This window comes from Typopeltis vanoorti, chromosome 9 (assembly GCF_054136105.1).
Source record: "Typopeltis vanoorti isolate ZY-2024b chromosome 9, IOZ_Tvanoo_1.0, whole genome shotgun sequence".
NCBI classification, from domain to species: Eukaryota; Metazoa; Arthropoda; class Arachnida; order Uropygi; family Thelyphonidae; genus Typopeltis; species Typopeltis vanoorti.
The window spans coordinates 112,934,305-112,952,063 of NC_143557.1; the positions used below are offsets into that span (position 1 = coordinate 112,934,305).

The 17,759-nt window shown below is 35.6% G+C and overlaps 1 protein-coding gene across 3 annotated transcripts in view; it reads right to left on the minus strand.

Moving 5' to 3' along the window:
• Positions 1 to 17,759, minus strand: part of CIAPIN1 (cytokine induced apoptosis inhibitor 1) — a 139,539-nt gene that overhangs the window by 99,082 nt on the left and 22,698 nt on the right. For all 3 annotated transcript variants that reach the window (XM_090398154.1, XM_090398156.1, XM_090398155.1), the window contains exons 2-3: positions 15,989 to 16,153; positions 5,878 to 6,027 (exon numbers count right to left, since the gene is read on the minus strand). In XM_090398154.1, the coding sequence (XP_090254280.1) occupies positions 5,878 to 6,027; positions 15,989 to 16,142 (304 nt within the window). In that variant the 5' untranslated portion in view covers positions 16,143 to 16,153. The remainder of the gene's footprint in view (positions 1 to 5,877; positions 6,028 to 15,988; positions 16,154 to 17,759) is intronic.

A 17,759-nucleotide genomic window follows, 5' to 3' on the forward strand; every position in this document is an offset into this window, starting at 1 on the left:
CCACGAGAAGGCGAGGATTGAACACTGTTAATTTTCTTAATTTTTCTCAGAGCCCTCATATCTGTGGTCTCCATAACCAACTATTTTATTTCTAACCCAGTTCTAAAGTCTGTAAGTTCAAATCAGTTTGAACACTGTCTTGTATACAAATAGAATACGTGTTTCTGATTAATTTCACTCTTATTCCATATAAATTTATTCAGTCAACTCCTTACATACCAGCTTCTAATTCTGTTGTCTTTTTCTATATTTAATTTGCCACCATCACTAAAATTGTGCCTAAATAGCCAAGGCTCTCCCATTCTGGACACAGTTAATGTTCTTACTATTTTTGTATTGTGTCTTTTTACTGCTAATTTTCATACTGAATTTATTACTGGGATTATTCAGTTTAGTTAGAGAATCCTGTAGACTTAGACTGGATTTATTTAAGAGCATAATATCATCTGCATAAAGCAAGGGTCCCCCCGAATTGAATATCTATAAATTTGGTATCATGCCTAATGTTACTTTCTTTCATAATGTGATCCATATACACATACCAGCAACTGAATTAGAAACCTCTATGCAGATGTATGTAAATGCCACTTACACAGCAAAAAGATCTTTCGGAGTCGAATAAAGACATTGCGGATGCCCATCTGACTGAAGGCACGCTTTTGAAAACAGAAGAGATCACAGTTGTCTGAGGAGGTTTGTGTGCAGCAATTGACTGAAGAATTTAATGAAAGCTGTTCCTGAACTTTGCACAGGAAATTGAAGATAATCAGTATTGTTTTTATACAGAAACCATTGACTTCTGCAAAAAACCAGAAAGTTTGTCTACAGTGATATCATGAACACTGTGACCAAACACTGGAAGATTGGAAATAAGTCATGTTGTCTGATGAGTCATGGTACATCCATGAGAAGTAGCATGGATATAATGATCAGCATATGTTATTTTCTTTAATTAGAAATTTACTGACCATCTGCTGTCTTATGTATACTATATATTATATTAGTATAATATGTATATTATACTATAGTGACACTTTTAAAATTAATTCTTTATTGCATTTTGTTTTCTGTTCTTAATGTATTGAAAATGCCTTTCAGTGAAGATTTACATGTATTAAAGTTTATTTTCACATACATTTAAGTTTCCATCTTTAATTTCTACAAACACAACAACTAACATACCTATTTTGAAGCAGATACTGAGTCTATATTTGAGTTGTAGGTCAGAAGTTAGAACTGAAGGAAGTAGAGGAGCACAGTTTGATGTTAAAGGTTGGCAGAAACAATTTTTTTTTATCAAGATGGCAAAAAAAAGGACTAGAGAAAGACCAAGATCTAGAGGTATGATACAGTAAGATGCACCTCATTAGACAATAATATAAGATCTAATGATGGAGTCCTGACAGAAAACAGATTAATTTGAAGGAAAATTATAAATAGAAATTTGATAATGATAAACTTTTCATGCAGTACTATCATAACATTGTGTACACCAACTGAGTGTTTCCTAATCCTAATCCTGTGGCCTCCTCTCTTTGAGAGGGTCGCAAATATGATGCAAAGTAGTTTCCTATTGCTTTCCCTTGCCATAAGTATTTATGACTGTAGTCATGTGTGTTGACGGACCAGTTTGCCTGTTTTGAGGGATGAAAAACTGGAGTCACTGGTAGAAAAAAAAAAAATAGAAATGATGTCAGAGTTGAGAAATGAGCAAATCATTCTGCCCATTACAAGAAATATTAATAACATCCAATGTAATTTAAATGACATCATTACTCCAGCAAGCAAAGAAAAACTAAATGAACTGTTACTACCAGCTCACAAATATGATGCTGATATTATGCACATCCAGGAAACCAAACTTTGACAAACCAGCAGACTAAACATTAAAAACTATGATATCATACGGCAAGATAGGCTACTGACCAAAATGGAGGAGAGCTTCTGACAGTAATCCGAAACTTGTCGTATAAAGTTGTTGAACTAGACATAGCAGCAGAAGGAACTGAAATACAAGGAATCCAAATACTGGAACCACATAAAAGGCCATTAAGCATATTCAATTGTTATCATCCTCCTAACAAACCTGGACCAAATCTTTCCAGCCTATTCCATCTCATTGAAGAAAGCTTCATGTCTCCTAAGATAATGGACCTGTTATGGGGTTCTGAGAAAATAAACTCAAGAGAAGAAAAACTGAGTAATTTCTTAGATGAAACAGGACTAATAACTCTCAACAGTGGAGAACCCACTTATCTGTCTCATTCTAATGGGGGGGAGCCTAAATATTACCGCAGTGCCTCCAGATCTTCATGACAAAGCTATTTGGTCTGTTTTGGAACCAGCAGGAAGCGACCATATCCCAATATTAACTAACCTGAATCTAAAAATGACCAGCTACCCCAAAAAAAATATCATTGGAACTTCTAAAAGGCAAATTGGGAGAAATATAAGTAACTTGGAAGAATACTATCCTAAATGCAGCAAAAAAAAAGTATCCCAAAGGCTACAGGAGAAAAGCGATTTCAAAATACACAAAGGTTCACCAGGAACTTGCCAGTAAAATAATTAAAAAATAATAAGTAAAATAAATTATTTAACATCTAAAAAATTGGAAGCTCATCAGAAACCAAGATAGAGTACAACAAGACAAAAGCTGAAATTGAACAAAATATAATATATTACAAAGTACTAGGTGGCAAGAATTTTGCCACAACTTAAATTCAAACTCTGGAAACTGACTGCTAATTTACAAAGAACACTTACCAAAGGCAAGTGAGACTAACACGCTAAAAGCCCCAGATGGAAATATCAAAACTGGAGATAAGGAGATCACAAATACCTTGGCCTTTGTATGAAGGCTAAGGTATTTGTTTCAAGGAATTTGAAATTCATTTTCAAAATATAAGCAAACTAGAGATGAATACTAACAAAGACCATCAAATATCAAAACAGGCTTGACAGCAGAAAAACACTGCAAATTTCTCAAAATATAAAACAAATTATTCTGGAATCCATTTACAATATCTGAATTGAGAGATGCCTTGGAAACACTAGATATAAATAAATCATGTGGACCAGATAACATACAAGGAATTATGATAAATCATCTTCCTTCCCTATTCCTTAATTGGCTACTTTACCTATACAACAATAGCCTAAAAAGGAAAACTCTCTAAAAGACTAGAAGACAGCCATAATCATACAAATTTTAAAGCCTAACAAACCAGAAGAGCAACCAGGAAGTTATATACCAATTTCACTGACTTCAATTCCAGACAAATTGATGGAAAACAATGATACTCCAATGTTTGAATTACTATTTAAACTAAAACAGTATACTACCACGTTAGAAGTTTATTTTTCACTAGGATAGACTATAATAAATTTAGTTTAATCCTTTATCCAAGTGTATGCAAACAAAGTTTGCAGTCAAATTTTGCAAACAAAATATGACCTCTCTATTGCTTCTGCCTTAGTATCACCACTTCGGGTCTGGCTCCCACTGACGAGACCTCAATAAAGGTCGAAACCGGTCTGGGTAGTGGCCCTTCCCTTAATGCATAGCATTATACATATCTGCAAGGAGATGTGCTTTGCATTAAGGGAGATACTAAGACAAGGAGTGATGAGAGTGCTTAGTCCACCTTTGCTACGAGCTGCCATTCAAGTGTATGCAAACTTTGTGTGCATATACTTGAATAAAGGATTAAACTAAATTTATTATAGTATGCTACCACATTTTCAGGCTGCCTTTAGAAGAAACACTCAACAACTGATCAACTTTTCTGCTTAACCCAGTCAATTCAAGATAACTTCCAGATCAAACCTATCAAATCCACCATTGAAACTTTTATTTTAGCAGTGCCTTTGACAAGGTGTGGAGGCAGAAACTCTTCCAAACCTTGTCATATTGGAATCGAAGGAAAAGTTCTAAACTGGATTTATGACTTTCTAAGAAAGTGAAAAGAAGACAGGGACTCTCTTAAAGCAGCATTTTGAGCCCACTCCTTTCTTCTATCTACTTAAATGACTTAGACAAAATATAAATAAAGAAACAAAGATAGCTATGTTTGCTGATGATTTGGTCATATTCTCAGCTCACAACAACTTAAAACCAACAGAAGGTCACTTAAACAAAGCCATTAAAAGTTTATCTAGATACTGTGAAAACCAAAAAATCAAAATTAATCCTACTAAATCAGAAATTTGTGTATTTACCATTAATAACCACCTAGTAAGTGGAGATCAAAGATTAAGATAAACAGTAAACTAATTACATTTAATGAAAACCCCAAATACCTTGGAGTTATTCTGGATAAATCACTAAGCTTCAATAAAACATATCAACAATGTTGAAGTCAGAGCAAAAAGAAGACTAAATATCATAAAAAGTATCTCTGGTAGAGGATGGGGAGCTGATGATAAAATCTTAAAAGTCACATACACCTCTATTATCCAATCCATAATGGAATATGCTAGGCCCATCTGGATGCAAACATTACAAACCAGTTTAAACAAGCTTATAAAAATTCAGAAAAATGAAACTAGAATCATATATGGGGCTAAGGAATACAACTCCTGGAAAAATAGCAGAATTGAATCCAACCTCGTTCCTTCAAAACTTAGGCGGCAAGAAATCTTACAGTCTATGCGGTTAGCCTAGTGGCTGTGCGCTTCGCAACTGTATGCCTGGGGAAGGAGTGTCCTAGGTTTGATTCCCATCGGTGACGTGAGAAGCCGAAGGATCTTCCTCAGCCATAGCCAAGTTAGCCGGTCTTGGGCAGTAGGGTTTTTTCCCTCAGTTTATCCTGGAGTTTTTCATCCCACAAAGCAGGCAAACTGGCCTTGAGAACTCAACACTACAGACATAGGATACACTGGGGGCATAGGGCTGACCACCTTATCCTGTGAACGGTTTGAGGTCCAATGATTAATAAACCCTCGACACCACAAGGTAAAAGAGGGAAAGGAAGATGAGATGAGAAATCTTAATTTGTAGAAAAAAGAGCCAACCTTGCACATCATAGAACAAGTGAACTTTTTAAAAAGTGGCAGCCAACAAACAAAATAAAGAAAAAAATCAACAATGAATGAAAGCATGGAAAATAAAATTCCCTTGGATTGTCCACATAAAATAGCCAACTACCCAGCAATTTCCTCCAAATCAAGACAGGAAAAATATAAGGAAAACTGAGAAAAAGAACCTAGAAAACCCTGAAATCTTGAGATCATTAGCTCTTTCAACAATAATGAAATATTGGCCTGACTCTCCAAAAATCCAAATGGCAATTCTGGGAGTGGTACTCATTTATGGCTCTCAAAATATAGAACTAAAAACAACACCAACAGTATAGGATGCAACTCATACCATGCAGAATTAATAGCCATTAACACAGCACTGCAACATTTGGATAAACAAAACCTAAAGAAATTTATATTTTTCACAGATTCCTTAGCAGCCCTTCAAGCTATTAAGAACTGCTACACTTCTATCAAGAAATACTTAGAGACATAGCAAAAAACAGACTATATAAGGATTTCAAAATAATTTTCCATCCCATCCTATGTGGGATTAAAGGGAAATGAAACTGCTGATGAAGTAACAAAAATGGCAGCAAAGTGATACCACAGATTTTGATCTTTTTCAAACTACTCAAAAATAAAACATAAAAAGAATGATTCTCCTGGACATGACTCACCACTGGCATTCAGCAGAAAAATTAGGAGCTACCATCAACTCTAAGTTTATTGCCACGTATCACTTACTATGCACCACTAAAAGTTGGTCAATAAAAATTAACAGTTACATAAAATACATAATTTTGTTTATAATAGTAATCCTGCTGTACATGCATGTATACACTGTATACGTACCATGTGTTGTTATTGGTTCTCTAAGAATAAGCTTTCCTCGAGGTTTCAAAATTCTAGCAACTTCATCTAGCAGATCTATTGGATGGATAAATGAAGTGGAGCAAAGTAATCCACAAAAGATGACATCGAAAGAAGAAACTGCATGGGCAGCTGTAAGTAACACACTATTTTTTTTTATGTATTTCTAAGTTAATATCACTTTTCAAGAGTTAAAAAAAACTGAAAAATAAAATATATTCATAACCTTTATATATAGTCTTAGCATTCCAGTATCGCACATCTCATTTTTATAATACTAAATTTTAAAATAATTAAATTTTTATCCACAGTTATTAAGAAAATGGTGATAAATAGATAAAAATTGCATGTATACAAACAGTGGATAAAAATAATAAAATTTGCATAAATCAACAGTGGTATGATAAATATCAATTATACTGCATTAATTATGATCTGAAGGGCCCATATTTAAGTAAAGACAAGTTACCATTAACCAAGTGTTAGCAATCTACTGCAACCTGGCCTTATTTTTAAATGTAAGTGCAAGCTAGTAAAAATTAAGAAATACATTCATTTTAGATATTTATACAGAGAATAATATATATCAAAACATGCTAACAAGTAAAGATAAGGAAGTTATTATCCTTCTTTACACAGCTATGATTCAGCCACATCCCATGGGTTGCTCAGAGACCAGGAGGTGATGCCAGCCTGTTTGGCTGAGTGGTTAGCACACCGCTCTCCTGCCAAACGGCTGCAAATTTTAATCTTAATGTGGGCAAGAATGTTTGAGATTTCTCTGAAAACACTAGTGGTGGCAGGCAGTAGATGGCTCTGGCGTAGATGATGAAGTCCGCTGTAGTTGATGGATTTATTTATTTATCGTATGGCATGTACACATGGTTAAAAGACAATAAGATACACACATATGATAATATAAATAAAAAGTAAAACATCTACATTCAGGCAAATACAAACATGAAATTTGTGAGAAGCATCAGACAGAAGATTAATCATATTTTAACATTTAGGTTTTTAATCCAATCGATCGCTTCTGGGGATAGGTCAAAGATATCCTTAAAGTCACAATTGTATGCATTCGTGACGAACGCATACAATTTACCATCGAAATCGAAAACCAAAATTCGCTCCCATTCTTAGACACACTAGTTACACGTCTTCCTTCAGGCAGTCTATCCTTCACGGTCTACCGAAAACCGACACACATGGGCCAATACATACATGTGAATTCATACCACCACCCAGCACAAAAATATGGAGCCATAAACACCCTTAAAAATAGAGCCACAACTATTTGCTCTAACCAGCAAGCCCTGAAACAAGAACTAAAAATCATTAGTGACACATTCATAAACAATGGCTATAACAAAAATACTGTCAATAAAATACTCTATAAAACCACAACAAAAACGAATCTAGATTACAGTAAAACCATTGGCATCCCATACATTAAAGGGTTATCAGAAAAAAATCAACAGAATCCTACAACATTATAACCTCAATGCCACCTTTAAACCACCCACTAAACTTAAAACCATATTCAGCTCCTCTAAGGATCCTCTCCTCCCATTAGCACATCCTGGAGTCTATTGCATCCGCTGCACCTGTAACTTACCGTACATTGGTGAAACAGGACGGACAATCCCTATACGCAAGAAAGAACACATTAGACACATTAAATATAACCATTATGGTGAAGCAGGCCTCTCAGACCATGCACTTAACACCTTACACCAAATCAACTGGAAAAGCACCTGCTCCTTACACCGCACAAAAACATGGTACGAAAGAAAATTTAAAGAATCCTGCGAAATCCTGATAAACCACCCAAATATCAACAATAAAGATGGTATGAAAATTCCAAGGATCTGGATGGCACACATTCAGCCAACCTAATATGAAAGATTCAGCATAAGTCAGGACTTTAGCCAATCTGCTAGTATTAAAAACCATTCCACTCAAACTGGCTGGAATGATGTTAATACATGTATATAATAGACAACACAAATAATAGGACTCTAGCGTTGATGTATAATTTTTTTTTTTTTTTTCCACCAGAGGTCAGGCCAACAATTGTGGTAGTGGTTAGTCAGTGTCTTTAACGAACCAGTATGATTGCAGTATAGCTTGTTTCTTGTGTATATTTGTACGCTCCAGAAGATGACCTTGACATAAAGGTCGAAACGTCGAATTGTAAAATTTTAGTAATAGTAAACTAAAGTTTTTATTCAAACACGGTAGTTGTCTCCATAATTTCCAAAAATGCATTCGGATCACCATGCAAGCCTAAAAGAAAGGATTCTGAACTATGTTATTTCTGGTACGAACTTTAGCAGCGATATTAATCATATGCTGTTTATATGACAGAGTTCTATCCAGAGTTATTCCCAGATATTTACGTGTCGGATTAAATGAAATTAATGTTCCATCAGCATATATCTCTGATTTTTGATTCACAAGTCTGTTATTGAGGTGATAGCAAGAACATTCAGTTTTACTAGAATTTGGTGTTAATCTCCATTTTTTATAGAACTGTCATAAAGCCAACAGATCATTTGTCAATATTTCTTCAAGTTGGTGGATTGAGTGGTGGAGATGGAGAGTTGAAGAGTAGGTGTCCTCCCTCGATGAGTCTTTGGACTCCTTGGAGGTGTCAAGTAATATGAAAATATTTGAACACATTTTTTGTATACATACTGGTGGAGTACCTCAGGGTTCTGTCTTAAGGCCACTAATCTTTAATTTGTATATCAATAAAATAAGGAAAAGTTCAAGAGGGGATATTCAGTTGTTTACTGGTGATGCAAAATAGGGAGAGCAACAGCAAATAAAGTGATATAGATATCCTGCAGGATAATTTAAATAAATAGGATAATGACAGTAAATTCAATGTTGTGAAATTTAGGGTTATATTTTGGGTTGAAAAGGTTGCATATGGTATATCATATTGATGGCATTGGATTGCAGGTAATTGATGAGGCTAGGGAGTTAGGGATATTGGTGGGCAAAAGAGTTGATGTGCAGAAGGCATATTACAAAAGTTGATAAAATAGCTCAAAGAATTACTTGGATGCTGAAAAACATGCTAACAAGTAAAGATAAGGAAATTCTTATCCCTCTTTTTAAGGCTATGATTCGGCCACATCACCTGGATTGATTAGGGACCAGAAGGTGATAAAGATTCAGAGACGAGACTAAGCTGATGATAGGCCTGTGGAATGCTTTGTGAGTCACAAAGTTTAGTTGATAGGCAGAAAAGAAGGAACACGATAGAAATTTAAGATATTAAAGGGGATTCACAAAATTAATGCTTAGGAAATTTTTCCAATATATGACAAGTAGTTACAGATGACCCTTAATTCTCTAACTACTTGTCATATATTGAAAAATTTGAAAGTTGAATGTGGTTAATAGGAATGTGCAGAACAATTCTGTGCATGGGGAGTGGTGAGTGAGTGGAATGGATTGCCAGAATTATTTGTGAGTTCCATGACAGTGAATGAGTTTAAGGAGAGGTCCAATAGATTTTGTGTGCATAATAGTTAGTTTGGGTCTCTCACAATGAGTCTCTGAACTACATGGAGATACTGTATAATAATTTTCTCCACACTTTGGGCTAATACGGTATATTAATTCTAATGATATGATGAGCAATTTCAAGGCACTATTCAAATATAACTTTCATTTTTCTTAATTTCAAAGAGCAGTTAAAAGTATTTGTTAAAAAAGTACGGAAGCTGCAGGCAATCAATAACATGGTGCACTTGTAATGCATTTCTCTCTTTTCTCTTTCTCTCCCCCCCCCAAAGACATTGCAATGCAGGAGTGTTTGGAAGGGGTCTGTTCTATTGCCTACCCCCTTATATACATAAATCTCAACCCTTATCATGGATTTTGCTGATGTTAGTATGCTCCATTCCACCTGTTATACCCTGATAAGTTGGAACAAATAATATTTCATAACAGAGCGAACAGACAATAGGAAACATTATACCATGCTTGCCTCTGAGTAATAAAATAATGCATAGTAAATATATCAAATATTTCATACTATGAGAAAACAAATTAGCATGCATTTTGCCACTCACTAATTAGTATAATAATGGAAGTGTAGACCTGTAGCAAAGTTTAATAGAGCATTGTGTACTAAGAGATATAGAATGTCAGCACAAGTTCAAGATGGGTGGGGGAGGTGAAGTCCAAAGGTCACGGAGCAGCAACGCAAAGGAGCTGTTCGCCCCAAGCAATCACGTGACATCAGCGCACGTGGGATATAGCGGAGAAAGCTGGACGCCGTGACGTGAGCCCAGGTGAGTGCATTGGGTGGACATCGTGGAATGCGAGAATCGCAGAGAAAGAAAGGTAAAAATATAAGGGTCTAGCACCCCTGAAAAGAGGCTTTTTGTTCCTGGATTCCCTGGTGTTTGTCTCACGGTGTCGTGGGCAGGTGAAGGGTGGCAGTGCCTCCATTCCGGAGGGTTTCGATAGAGGCAGTGGCAGGAACTAGACATAGTATCTCCGCGGAAGAAATAAGCCCGGCCGTCCATAGAAAGCCAGATTGGAGCACATGGACATTTCGTCTAGGGAGAGGCAGATTCCGATAGACCTTTGACGCGATGCAGAACCAAGGACAGATAAGTAGACTTTATTTGTATTTTGCTGATTGTGAATGAAAGATTTGTGCCACGTTGTAAAAACAGAGGAAGGAACATTAATGATATTAATTAGGAGTGAACTGAAGTGATCTAGAGAGGGTTACCTGAAAATCATACTCTCTCCTGTTGTGATAGAGTTGTATAATATGTTCTAGGAGGTTAAGAATATGTTTAAAGTAAGGAATTGCTATTAATGAAGGGATGGAAAAAGATATAAATGCTATCTTGTGTGGTTTGATTGAACTACTAAAAAAATTTAGAGAGTTATTGTGATAATCATGCATGATTAAGGTATTTAAGGGAAAATATAAGAAATCTTACTTCAGAGATTTGCAGTTTAATCAGTTTGAGTAAACTTATATTATTGTATTGTTCTAATTCTATCCTGACTGTCAGGAACTCCCTTAAGGTGGGAATTAAGCTTATTGTATTGTATGTACACATTTATGATATCTAATAAACCTTGCTTTTGTACCCAACTAAGACTATCTGTGATTTCTGGAATCTGATGCACTGCTTATAAAAAAGTACTAGGAACCTAGGCGGGAGACTAGAATAAGAATAGATTTTGGCCACGTCTGCATAATTACATGGTATCACTTAAGTACTGTCTTGAGATCACCTCTTGATTGACAATATTGTTTAATCTAAAAGAGCTAAGTGGCGCAGCGAAATATAAATTTCTTAGTGTTTTATGAGGGGTTGATCTCAGACAATCTGATACTTTGGTATTGGCTCGATCTCGAGGCAATTCCTTTGTCCCCCAGATGTACCACGTGATACCAACTTGCATAAATTTGGATTTTGGACAAATTATGCTGAACAGGCTAAGAAAATGGTGATTTATAAATATTTCACTTAACCAACCCACATTATCTATATGCCATCTAGCAGCAATTTTCAGCAAGGCAGACAGCACATGAGATGTGTGTGCATGTTTTCCTAAGTCTCACTTTGAATATGCACATGCCATATTTTTAATGATTTGGTGCTACATACTTTTTTTTTTTTTTTTTTTTTTTTTAGACTTTTGGTATGGTATATTTTTATTATTTGAATGCTATATTTTTAGTGTTTGTGTGCACTGTGGTAAAATACAATCATGACTAGAAAAGGAACAGAAGTGAAAAAAAAGAGAACATAAATGCTCCAAAATTGATCTAGATGGTATGCTTTCTTGATTTGTTATTTCTTGATAATTTCATAAAAAAGGTCAAACAGCCAAATTAAGCTTTTTTTTTATTTTTCTATTTTCTCATACTATTTATACTGTATTTCGTTACTTTGCATTAATAATTACATATTGATCTAATCTATATGTGAATTCTGTGAATGAAACTAACAAAAATAACCTTTAAAACATGTTAACGCACTATCACATACTCTAAACACACCAGGGAGAAAACATCACTATCAACAATAACATAGTCAATGAGACTTTTCTTATTCCTAGCCTCTTCTCTCCATGTCAATTTGTGCACATTTTTATGTTGGAACATGGTGTTAGTAATAACCAGTCCATGTCCTGAGCAGAAATCCAACAGATATTTGCCATTATTATTAGCTTTGCTCTTTTCTCCAAATTTTCCCAAAATATTTTTGTATGTCTCACAATCATTTCTTACTCTGCTATTTAGATCCCCAACAAGGACCAACTTTTCCTTTTTCATTGTGTCAGTTGCTTTTTCTAAAGCCTCAAAAAATTCCTCCACTTCTACCTTAGTAGAACCTTCTGTGGGACCATAGGCACAAATAAGTCTCATTGTCCAGTTCCCCATTCTCATATTTGCCCACATTACTCTACTTGAGACTGACTACCATTCAAGAAGATTAGCCTCGTATTTTGTGTTGAATACTATGGCTACCCCTTCTTTTCCTTGATTGTCATTGCCTGAATATAACATTTTGTATTTATTGCTCAGAAAGATCTCACCAGTTTTGGTCTTTTTTGTTTCAGTCACCCCTATTATGTCGATCTGGTACTTATCTAATTCCTCAGCTAGCTCCATTTCTTTGCCATTCAGGCTTCTTACATTGATAGTACCGATCTTTAACTCTGGTGATGTTGAGTTGGGGTTTGTTTTCAGATTTCTTCCAGTAGCTGACTTTTCGCTGTTCACCCTGGTTCCCTGGTGAAAACAACGGGGGCCTTGTTTAACCGGGCGATGCCCCAGCCGGCATGAAATTTTGTCATGTTGTACAATCATTTTTTTATTTTGGTTTAACCAATAAGAATACAATTTGGTCGGCTAAATCCCAAATTGCCAGCCCATCCTCGTTCGTTCAGTATCCAGGTAGATAATGACAGGGTGCACCACGAGAAGGTGATGATTGGACATTATGTCAGAAGCCCTGGTCGGTTCTCCGCATTCCTTTAAAGGCTATGTGGAGGTCTCCTCTCAGTTATACAGCTTTGATCCTTAAGCACCCCCTTGACCCTTAAGCACCCCTTGCTTAGAGTCTAGAGAGCATAGTTTCTTTGGGAGAGGACATAGGTTTCATTAGGTAGTGCCATTTTATCTCATTTGTCTCTAATTGCACTATTTGTTGACAAATATATTACAGACTGCAAATGACTCTGTACCTTAAAAAATTTTATCTTAATAAATAAATAATTTGCATATTTAAATTTGTATTATGTTTAACTTATCTTCTATGCTGGTTCAGGACACAAAGGTATAGTTTTGAGCAGAATGAAATGGAATATTATACTGAAAGTAAAATATGTAATAAAGTCTTAAAAATAAAGTCAAGCAGCTTTCAGAGGTAAACTGTAGATCAAATATACAAATATTATTCAGGAAAAATCTGAGAGTTCAAAGACAGAACTAAATGTTGGAAATTCAGTGGCAGCCTAAAAAAAAACACTGACCTGATTCCCAGAAAGCATACCATTAACTTTTTTTGCAAGGCTTGAAAAATCAGAACTCTATAGTTGAATGAGGAAGTTAAAGAGGCATTTTTATGGATGTTTTTTTACTTGGCTATGCTACTAATTATATATTGGGTTTTATCCTTTATCCAAGTGTTAACAAACAAAGTTTGAGCCTGAAGTACGAAAATTTCAAATACAAATGAACAAACACTTATTTCATGTAATTGAAAATTTGGACAAATGTTAGGAGAATTGTTTTTATCTAGATATACTGTGTTCGGCAGCACAACAAATGGTTTTGCTTAGAGTCTAGAGAGCATAGTTTCTATGGGAGAGGACATAAGTTTCATTAGGTAGTACCATTTTATCTCATTTATCTCTAATTGCACTATTTGTTGACAAATATATTACAGACTGCAAATGACTCTGTACCTTAAAAAACACTGATTGGTAAATTATTATTATTATCTGAGACCTCCAGGGAGTCAAGGAATCATCAAGGGAGGCTATAAATCACCCAAACCAGCTGTCATTCCTTCCCTTAAATTCATTCACACTAGATGAACTCACTACCTCTAAAGGCAAACTATTCCACTCACTCAGTGCTCTCTGGGAGAAAAACCTATCTCTTACCCCCTTTCTTGATTGTGAACAAACAACTTCCATGGATGCCCCAGTGTTCTCTCCCCATCTCCCACATAATGAAAAATTTCATCAGATGATATCCTATAACACCCATTCAAAAGTTTATAAACTTCTATCGTATTACCCCTCTTTCTTCTGTTAACCAAAGTCGTTGTCTTTCTTATCATGAGATTTTTCTTCTACCAAATCAATGTTTGGAAAATTAAAGACACCCATGATGATCACCCATTTGGTACCCATAAGGCTAAATTGGCGATGCATTTCGTTGTCCCCTGCAACTGAGCTTCCAGGTCTATAGCAACACCCACCATATATTTCATTCTGTTAACTTCCACTTCACACCAGATAGACTCAAACTCACCACTACATGGGACATTGTTACCATTGTTTTCTTGTGTTCCTTCCCTAACTGGAGTTAAGTCATCTGATATCATTAGTAGTACTCTACCTCTCTCTCTCTCTCTCTTCTGTCATTCCTAAAAATAGTATATCCATTACACTCAATCCCACTTACCATATTTGATTCTGATAGCCAGGTTCCACTAATACCAACAATCTTAGGCCACATCGTATTCAATAAGGCAACGAACTCAACCTCTTTGTTTCTGTTGCTCCTGAAATTTGTGTAAAGACATAATAAAGTACCACCTAGCCTATTTTTATAATTAGATATGCAATCTATTTGGTCTTGTTCTATAATTTTCTTTTTTCCTCCCCAGATATACTTAAAAGGTCCAAACCCAAAGCATATTTTTCCACCCCTTCGCCACATATATAACAATGTTCGAAGACATATCTTCATCATGTTTGTACACCATACTTGAACTTTCACACACATTTTTCCTATTACTTCCTTGATGATCTAGTTTCCCTGACTCTCTGCATTAGGTCTCATACCAAGAAGTCATTTCTCCAGGTTCCTGATGCTAAATGAATTCAAGTGCAAATAAAAGAATTATCTGAAAACAAAGTGAAATATATAAAAAAAGAAAGAAACAAACATAAGCACAATAAATTGTACAAGATGATTTGCTCCTCAGTAAACTCATGTATATTCCTGTCACACCCACACAAATTACCTGATCAACATTATTGGACCAAAAGGATAAGCCCCTCCCTATAGTTTGCAATGTATACAATTGCTGTTTTTTTATTGGTTAGTGATTTATATTTTGCAAACAAATTCCTTTCCATCTATTCATAAGTTTTTGTTTTGTTTTTTTAAATCATGCCCATCACAAATGCAAATATGAAAGTCTAGAGTTTATAGGAACGTGCATTCTTCACTCCACCAAAGATACATATAATACAAACAGACATGTCACAGATGTAAATTATTCATAATCCAGTACTGAAAATATTTTTATTCATGCCTCTTCTTTCTCTTCCCTATATTTGCTATTCTTTACATCTTTTAGTTACAATCCAAGAAACCATCATGAAAAGTTATGTCTGACAAATGCAGGAATGAAATTGCCAGTAATTTTGCTTGCTTTTCTAGATGGTTAGGTTCGTGGTGAGCGAGCTACTATCGCCCCGACATGAACATGTTAACACAAGTTGCGTACATTTACTAAATGAATCTATGTAATTACTACAGATATTTGATTAATTACTTATTTGGTATACTTGCAATAAGTTCTGACCTAAGCTAAAATATTTTAAGACAGTTTCTTTGGACTGGGTTAAACACCAAGTCTGATATTAGTAAGAGCTTTTTATAAGCATGAATCTGGTTATGTCTAAGCATCAAAATCATCAGAAATGCTTTGTCAATGAATGAATTTCAGGAAAGCAATTACAGGTATTGTGTGAATAATGATCAGTGTGGGCTACAAGTGATAAGTCTTCAGATTCTAGAACTGCCCAGATAATAACAACACTGAAATAAAAGAAAAAAAAGATTTATACTTACAAATTGTTAGCCGTTCTATATTTTCCATTGCAACTAAGCTATCTTCTCCAACTTGTTGTCTTAATTCTTTTACTGTACTTTGTAACACATCCTGTGGCACCTTGGATTCCCAAAGGACCAAGACTTTTTGACCTTTCTCAGGTTTGTGGTCCATAACCAAGATGCCTAAATATTTTACACAAAAATAAAAATGTAAGTATGAACTAAACATCTATAATTAGTGACAACATCCTGAGATTTATGCATTTTAATACTGATCAGAGATAATATCTATGTTCAGAAAAATAAAATAACTATTAATGTTTTTTTTATTTCATTTTAAAGTAATTTAAATTATATGGCTGGTCTGGTTAGCTGAGCTAACTGCAAATGCCATTAAATGTTAAATGTGCAATCTCATTGTCTAGTATAGACCCACTATCCTGCCTTATTGGAGGACTGAAGTAGTTTGAAAAAAAAAAGTACCATGTGTGATCTCTACAATAGGATATCCAGATTATCTAACCCTTAGTCCACCCACAATACTCGTGTCCAGCAGGGTTATATCCTTTTGTAAAAGTTTATAATAATTGTATAGGCACGTGCATGGAGTCTGAGGACTCACTGCAGGCAACCCATTCCATTCCTCATAACTCTCCAAGTAAAAATTTTATCCTCGAGCCAATACTAATCACACTTTTATTCAACTTGCAGGGATGACCTCAGGTTCTGTCCCCCCCCTCTAGCCAAATGCAGAAACATTTCACCTGCAATCCTATGAAACTCTTTAAGTAACTTATGTTTCTTCATAGTGCCTTTTTTTTCACTTATCAACCAACTTCTGCAGTGCGAGCGCGCGCGCGCGCGCACACACACACACACACACACACACACACACACACACACACACACACACACACACACACACACACACACACACACACACACACACACAATCTGTCCTTAAGGGGGGAATGTTTCACAGACCACTCACTATCTTAGTTGCTCGCCTCTGAATCCTCTACACCACTTCCTCATCCCCAAGAAACCCAGGAGACCAGATCTGATCACAGTAATTCAGATGTAGACATATTAAGGCTTTATAAAGAGAATAACAACTTCATAATCTCTACTTCTTAGAGATAAAGTGTGTTCTTCGATAGCCAAGAAATATGTCCTCTAAACATTAACTCTGTCTTCTTGTTTTATCTAAACTGTTCCTTCTTCCAGATTTCATGCTTATTTTCTTCAATTCATTCATTTTTCTTCTACTTTTAGCAATTTCACCTTTGGAAAACACTCAGACATGGCTGCTGTTAAATATCACTTGATCAGTGCACAATCAAGAGCACATCACCTTTTAATTTAACTCCCTCTTTCCAAGCCATAACTCTAATGGTCTCTTAAGTTATTCATAATCATTTGCCTTGTGGTCCCTTCCTCATAGCGTTCTCATATGACTGTTTACAACTTGAGTGATCATTCACTTGCGTTTCATTCCCCAAAGGTCACTACTGTTTGGTATGGTTTTACAGTGGAATTCATTATCGAACTCTTTCTTTTTCGAGGAGCTCAGCACTACTGATCTTGTTATGTGCACTGTTAATGGCATGCGATATGTATCTCTCTCAGCCAATCAAGTGATTTGAAAACTTCAACAGCGTCAGTGCCAAAATTCAGGATGGTGTCGCACCTCACATTGCCACCCCTGTCAAGTTGATGCTTCAGACACATTTTACCAAGGACAGAATCATCAGCTGCCATTTTCGTATGTGACCAGCACGCTTGCCAG